General features: G+C 42.1%; 1 protein-coding gene across 1 annotated transcript; it reads right to left on the bottom strand.

The window, feature by feature from the left end:
- Positions 1–2,376: 2,376 nt before the first annotated feature.
- Positions 2,377–5,091, bottom strand: LOC120048156 (tubulin beta-4B chain-like). The gene is made up of 4 exons (XM_038993901.1): positions 4,897–5,091; positions 4,087–4,195; positions 3,816–3,926; positions 2,377–3,585 (listed from the first exon to the last, which is right to left on the bottom strand). The coding sequence occupies exons 1-4, from the start codon at positions 4,951–4,953 to the stop codon at positions 2,525–2,527; spliced, it is 1,338 nt and encodes a 445-aa protein (XP_038849829.1). The 5' UTR covers positions 4,954–5,091; the 3' UTR covers positions 2,377–2,524.
- Between the last annotated feature and the right edge of the window lie 1,625 nt (positions 5,092–6,716).

Below are 6,716 nucleotides of genomic sequence, written 5' to 3'. Positions count from 1 at the left end.
CGGCGCGCGTCAATATTTGTTCAATATTTTAGTATTTTATTTGGAAAGGCAAGGCGATACGGTAGGGTGGGGCCAGGCCCTATTGCGCCCGCCCATAACGTCGGCCCTGCGCATAGGTGTGCTTCATCATAAACCCTGGCCTCTGACTTTCATCTCGTCCCTGGCATTCTGGGCAAAGAACAATTAGTGCCACCTAGTGGTATTTAGGTGAAAAGACAACCGACTACTCTCACATGACATGAAACAGTTCATTTGTATTTTTTTTAACTAGGGAAGTAAAATTCTTATTTACAATGACCGCTTACCCCGGCCAAACCCGGACGACTGTAGTGACACCTCTTGCACTGAGATGCAGTACCTTAGACAGCTGCGCCACTCGGGAGCCCAACAGTTAAAGAGAACCCAGTTTCTCCAAAACATTAAATCCAGATCAAAATTGTGTAGCGTTAAATGTTGCTCATTCTTCAGATTTGGTCCCTCATTTTTGGATGTAGTTAAGAGAGAACTGAACCAAATCTCTAACATACATCATATGCTACAAATATAATTTTATATGATCCAATGACATTTGGGCAAAATATAATCTAAAGTGAAGGGGGTACTGAATTTAAGGAGGGTTCAGGGTTGAATGTTCTGAAAAACTGGGCCCAGGTGACCCCTTTTCAGGAAAGGAATTTCACATTTTGTATTATATTGTAGTCCTACCTACATAATGTTTAGTAATAGAGAATAGGAGATTGCATGGGCCTTGACCTCACTAGAATTAAAATAATTCCACATCACTGTTTTAGGTTTCATACTCACAATCAATATTAGTCATTTAGCAGATGCTCTTAGTATGGGATTTTCCTAACCAGATTTGAATCGGCTACATATTTGCCTTTTAGGAACCAAAATCCTTGAGATCCAATATTTAACTTTAAAAAATGTATTGCAAATACCAATATTCTCTAAAACAAACATGAATACCGTTCAAAGGCTTGTGTAGAACTACAATTAACAAAAATATAAATGCAACATGTTAAGTGTTGGTCCCATGTTTCATGAACTGAAATAAAACATCCCGGAAATTTTACATACACACAAAAAGCTTAATTCTCTCAAATTTTGTGCACATATTTGTTTAAATCCCTGCAACTGAGTATTTATTCTTTGCCAAGATAATCCATCCACCTGACAGGTGTGGCATATCAAGAAGCTGATTAAACAGCACGATCATTACACAGGTGCACCTTGTGCTGAGACAAAAGGGCCACAAAAAATGTGCAGTTTTGTCACATAACACAATGCCACAGATGTCTCAAGTTGAAAGGGGGATACCTAGTCAATTGTACAACTGAAATGTGTCTTCCACATTTAACCCAACCCCTCTGAATCAGAGGTGCGGGGGGCTTCCATAATCGACAGTCTTCAGCGCCCGGGGAACAGTGGGTTAACTGCCTTGCTCAGGGACAAAACGACAAATTTTTACCTTGTCAGCTCTGTGATTCAATCCAGCAACCTTTCGGTTACTGGTCCAACGCTCTAACCACAGGGAGCGTACATTTGGCATGCTGACTGCAGCAATGTCCAGAGCTGTTGCCTCCAATGTATTTTTAGAGAATTTGGCAGTACGTCCAACCAGCCTCACAACTGCAGACCACGTGTATGGCGTTGTGTGGAGGTGAACAGAGTGCCCCATGATATGGGTAGGCATAAGCTATGGACAACACAATTGCATTTTATCGATGGCAATTTGAATGCAGATACTGAGGCCTATTGTTGTGCCATTCATCCCCCACCGTATGTTTCAGCGCGATAATGCACGGCTCCATGTCACAAAGATCTGTACACCATTCCTGGATGCTACAAATGTCCCAGTTCTTCCACAGCCTGCATACTTCTAGACATATCACCCATTGAGCATGTTCAAGATGCTCTGGATAGACTTGTACAGCCACATATTCCAGTTCCCACCAATATCCAACAACTTCGCAAAGCCATTGAAGTGGAGTGGGACAACATTCCACAAGCAACAGCCCGATCAACTTTTATGTGACTGTCACGTTGCATGCAGCAAATGGTGGTCACACCAGATACTGGCCAACACCCCCCTTTTCTGGTACCTGTGACCAACAGATGCATATCTGTATTTCCAGCCATGTGAAATCCTTAGATTAGGGTCTAATGAATTTATTTCAAGTGACTGACTTCTTTATATGAACTGTACCTCAAAATAGTTGCATGTATATTTGTTCAGTATAGCTGAACTGCATAGGAAACAATTTTCACCGTTACCTCCCTCAAAATTGTAATGTTAGTCTACATTTCTAAGAAATTACCATTAGCTTCACTTACTATACATTACCCATGATCGTATTAAATGACAAACAAGTGTTTAACCATGTTTCTTTTTATTGCAAGTAAACAAAAAAAAAACATTTACATTTTAAAGAAAGTACAGCGGAAGGTTGTCAGATACAGGAAACATGAAGTGAAAAACAAACACCAGTCAACTGTTTCACAAGAAAAGAAAACTGACAATTTAAGCCAACTCCTCTTCACCCTCCTCTTCAAACTCGCCCTCCTCCTCTGCAGTGGCGTCTTGGTACTGCTGGTACTCAGACACCAGGTCGTTCATGTTGCTCTCTGCCTCAGTGAACTCCATCTCATCCATGCCTTCTCCTGTGTACCAATGGAGGAAAGCCTTACGGCGGAACATAGCTGTGAACTGCTCAGAGATGCGCTTGAACAGCTCCTGGATGGCAGTACTGTTTCCAATGAAGGTGGCAGCCATTTTGAGGCCACGGGGAGGAATGTCACAGACTGCAGTCTTGACGTTGTTGGGGATCCATTCAACGAAATAGCTGCTGTTCTTGTTCTGTACGTTCAGCATTTGCTCGTCCACCTCTTTCATGGACATGCGCCCGCGGAAGACTGCAGCCACGGTGAGGTAACGGCCGTGACGAGGGTCGCAGGCGGCCATCATGTTCTTCGAGTCAAACATCTGCTGAGTGAGCTCTGGAACCGTCAGGGCTCTGTACTGCTGGCTGCCCCTGCTGGTGAGGGGGGCAAAGCCAGGCATGAAGAAGTGGAGACGGGGGAAGGGCACCATGTTGACTGCCAGTTTGCGCAGGTCAGCGTTGAGCTGGCCGGGGAAGCGGAGACAGGTGGTGACCCCACTCATGGTTGCAGACACCAGGTGGTTGAGGTCTCCGTAGGTGGGCGTGGTGAGTTTGAGGGTACGGAAGCAGATGTCGTAGAGCGCCTCGTTGTCGATACAGTAGGTCTCGTCTGTGTTCTCTACCAGCTGGTGGACTGAGAGGGTGGCATTGTAGGGCTCGACCACAGTGTCTGACACTTTTGGGGAGGGCACCACGCTGAAAGTGTTCATGATGCGGTCGGGGTACTCTTCACGGATCTTGCTGATGAGCAGGGTGCCCATGCCAGAGCCGGTTCCACCTCCCAGGGAGTGGGTGAGCTGGAAGCCCTGCAGGCAGTCACAGCTCTCAGCCTCTTTCCTCACCACATCCAAGACAGAGTCAACCAGCTCTGCACCCTCGGTGTAGTGGCCCTTGGCCCAGTTGTTACCTGCTCCACTCTGACCTGTAATGGACAGAAGTATAATGTCAAAGTAAAGATAACATGAGATGAAACTGGGCCCTAGTGATGGATTACAAACACTAAAGCAGGAGATGACAAAGCTAATTAAGTGACATTGCAACCCTTTATTTTGAGTAACCAATGCCAACGGTTTGCCTGTAGTCAAGTAATGAAGGTTTATTGTAGTAACATGCAACTAATACTGGCCCATAGACCACTTCCAAGTTTCTTACCGAAGACAAAGTTGTCAGGCCTGAAGATTTGACCGAATGGTCCGGACCTCACAGAGTCCATGGTCCCAGGCTCCAAGTCCACAAGTATAGCGCGTGGCACGTACTTTCCACCTGAAAAGTCAAAAATAGCACTTAAATTCAAAACAATCGTACCTGGCTAATAATGGTAACTAGGAGATCCATTTTTGGTTTTGTTGCATTTAGCCTGAATTGGACAATTGCCAGATTTACCAGACCATTGTGGCTCAAGAAATCACACCACTTAACTCACCTGAAGCTTCATTGTAATACACATTAATTCTTTCCAGCTGAAGATCACTGTCCCCGTTGTAACTTCCAGTGGGGTCAATGCCATGCTCATCACTAATCACCTCCCAGAACTAGCATAGGGAGACGTCAATTAATGCCAATCCAGAGTCAATTCACTGTTAATTTTTGCAGTTGAATTAAATACAAAATGGCAGCAAACAATCCATTTTGAACTTGTTTATAAAAAATAAAGTTCTGCTTTCTGGCTTCCATGCGTCAAGTGTCAAAAACAAAATGGAGTTTCAAAAGTTGGCACCCATTTTATATATATTTTTTCCTGCGTTGTCCTTCGCTAAATGTACAATTAAAACATGACAATTATGCTCAATATATTAGTACATCGATAAGTAAATATAAACCAAACTAAAAACAGCAAGGCTATAACGTAATCGCAAAGAGCGCGCGCTGGCCGACTTGGCGCACTCCATGACCTGAACCAGACATAACTGCTAGTTCGTCCAACGCGGGGCAGTCAACACCCTTGAATTAGATTACCTCGATCATTTGAATGGTTCCCCGAATAAAACAAGTACATACAACTTAAAATCATTGAACTTGTTGGAACAGGAAGGCAACCAATGTATAATCGAGAGGATGATACTTTCCGCCAAACAATTATTGATAATCTGAGAACAAAGGGGTTACATGTTTTCGCGCACACTTTGAAAGAGCATTATCTCGAGGCCACTTGGCCGTAGTTTTTTTTTTAACCAATAATAATTGACATAATACAAAAAATAGATGGCTAAAAAAAGCCTAGACGTGTACAAACCTTTGCGCCAATTTGATTACCGCACTGCCCTGCTTGTAAATGAACAATCTCTCTCATTTTGTTAGTGGAGTAAAATTAATCTAACTTCCTTCTTCGAATGGCTACAATCTTCAAACTTTTGCGCTCATATGTGTATTTATATATACCTCAGTGGTGCGTACAGGGTATTTTTGTTAGGTCATTCTCTAAAACCGCTTCAATTTACAGCAATTATATTGGTCCGTTTGGTCGCAGTGCCCGCGTTGTAAGCGACGTGATTGGTGGATTTCTGATTGGAAGTGCGACATCACGTGTTGTAATAGGCTGAATATTATAGGACCATAGGAAATGAAGCGAGAATCAAACACTGGCTACATTAGCCTATGCCTACATTCAGATTGTGCATCGTACTAACATTATCATATTATCAAAAGTCTAGCATGTATGCCGTGACAGAATGAATTTGTTCAAGTTTGCAGCATTCAATGCCTTCAATCATAATGTTTGCATCATGAAACAGCGCTCAATCACTTACACTAATTAGGGAGAAATTATGAATAATCATATTTATATTATTTTTTACCTTTGATTTGGTCTATTTTCTTGGAGGGAACAAACCAGCGACAGACTATATATTTGAAATGTTGAGGCTTTTGCTTAAGTGATTAAATGCCATCTTCAAGACAGTCATCCACTATCTGAATTATACAGGCAAAATATATAATCGTTTACCTTTAAGGTTCCACATATATTTTTTTAAATCTGCAACATTCAACTAACCATTGTCAGGATGAAATCTCAGATTACAGATAGGCCTACTTGAATAAAAAAAATTGTATCACCCATTCTTCCCTTCACTCTCCCGACTATGAGATACATACACATTGGTGGTAAAAAAAAAATCTAGTTAGATAGAGATATTATTTTTGAAGAAATATTGTTTTGACAATATTGCAAGATTATTTTTGCACTAGTTGGCTATACCTGCACCAAAACAGTATTTTTCCTTCATAGCTAGTTCCCCATCTTCTTAAATAGGAGCCCATTTGTTTTCAGCACTTTTATTTCATGACTGATCAAAACTTGTTTTCTCATGGCTCTCTTGTCTCTGTAGCAGACATATGGTGAGCAATAAGTTTGGAACATCAAATTGCAATCAAATCACAGTATTGAATCGCAACACATATCTTATCGGCACCCAAGTTTTGTGATAATATATTGAGGTCACTGGTCATTTCCACCCCGTGTACACGATACTGCCACAGTGCCCATAGTGGGGCAGATAACTATAGGTGATGTACTGGGTTAGTGGCCTACTTCTCAAACAAGTGTATGAAAGAGGGAGAACAGCTTAAGGGGGGGGGGGGGGGCTCGGCCATATGATCCTGCGGTGCAGAGGGGAGTGATATACCCGCTGCGCCACAAGAGCCTGGGCCTCAGGCAGAGACAGAAGAAGACTCATATGCCACGCCTACACAACCATAACACCTCATTCACAATGGTGTGCTATTCTTATTTCATCTGACTATTAAACATTTGTTTAATGTTAAGTTTCTTTAGCTAATCACAGGGATGATCAGCCTGTCTTATCTACTGCCAACAATAGGATTCACTTTGAATGACCTCCCTCAAAAGCTATATGCTCTAGTTTACGGTTTTATAGTTGGGTTTTTGACTTGATAATTACAAACGTTTATACACAAATGTATTTACTCTGAAGAAAAGTTCAAAAGTATGACATACACTGATTTTATGACCCAATGGTGCTTTGCATTCATTGATTCCAGCCAGGGTAAATCAAAGATAAATACTGGAATTGTGATGCTATTCAAGACAATCTC

Source organism: Salvelinus namaycush, chromosome 5, assembly GCF_016432855.1.
Source record: "Salvelinus namaycush isolate Seneca chromosome 5, SaNama_1.0, whole genome shotgun sequence".
In the NCBI taxonomy this organism is placed as follows: domain Eukaryota; kingdom Metazoa; phylum Chordata; class Actinopteri; order Salmoniformes; family Salmonidae; genus Salvelinus; species Salvelinus namaycush.
This window is presented reverse-complemented; position numbering and strand designations above follow the sequence as displayed.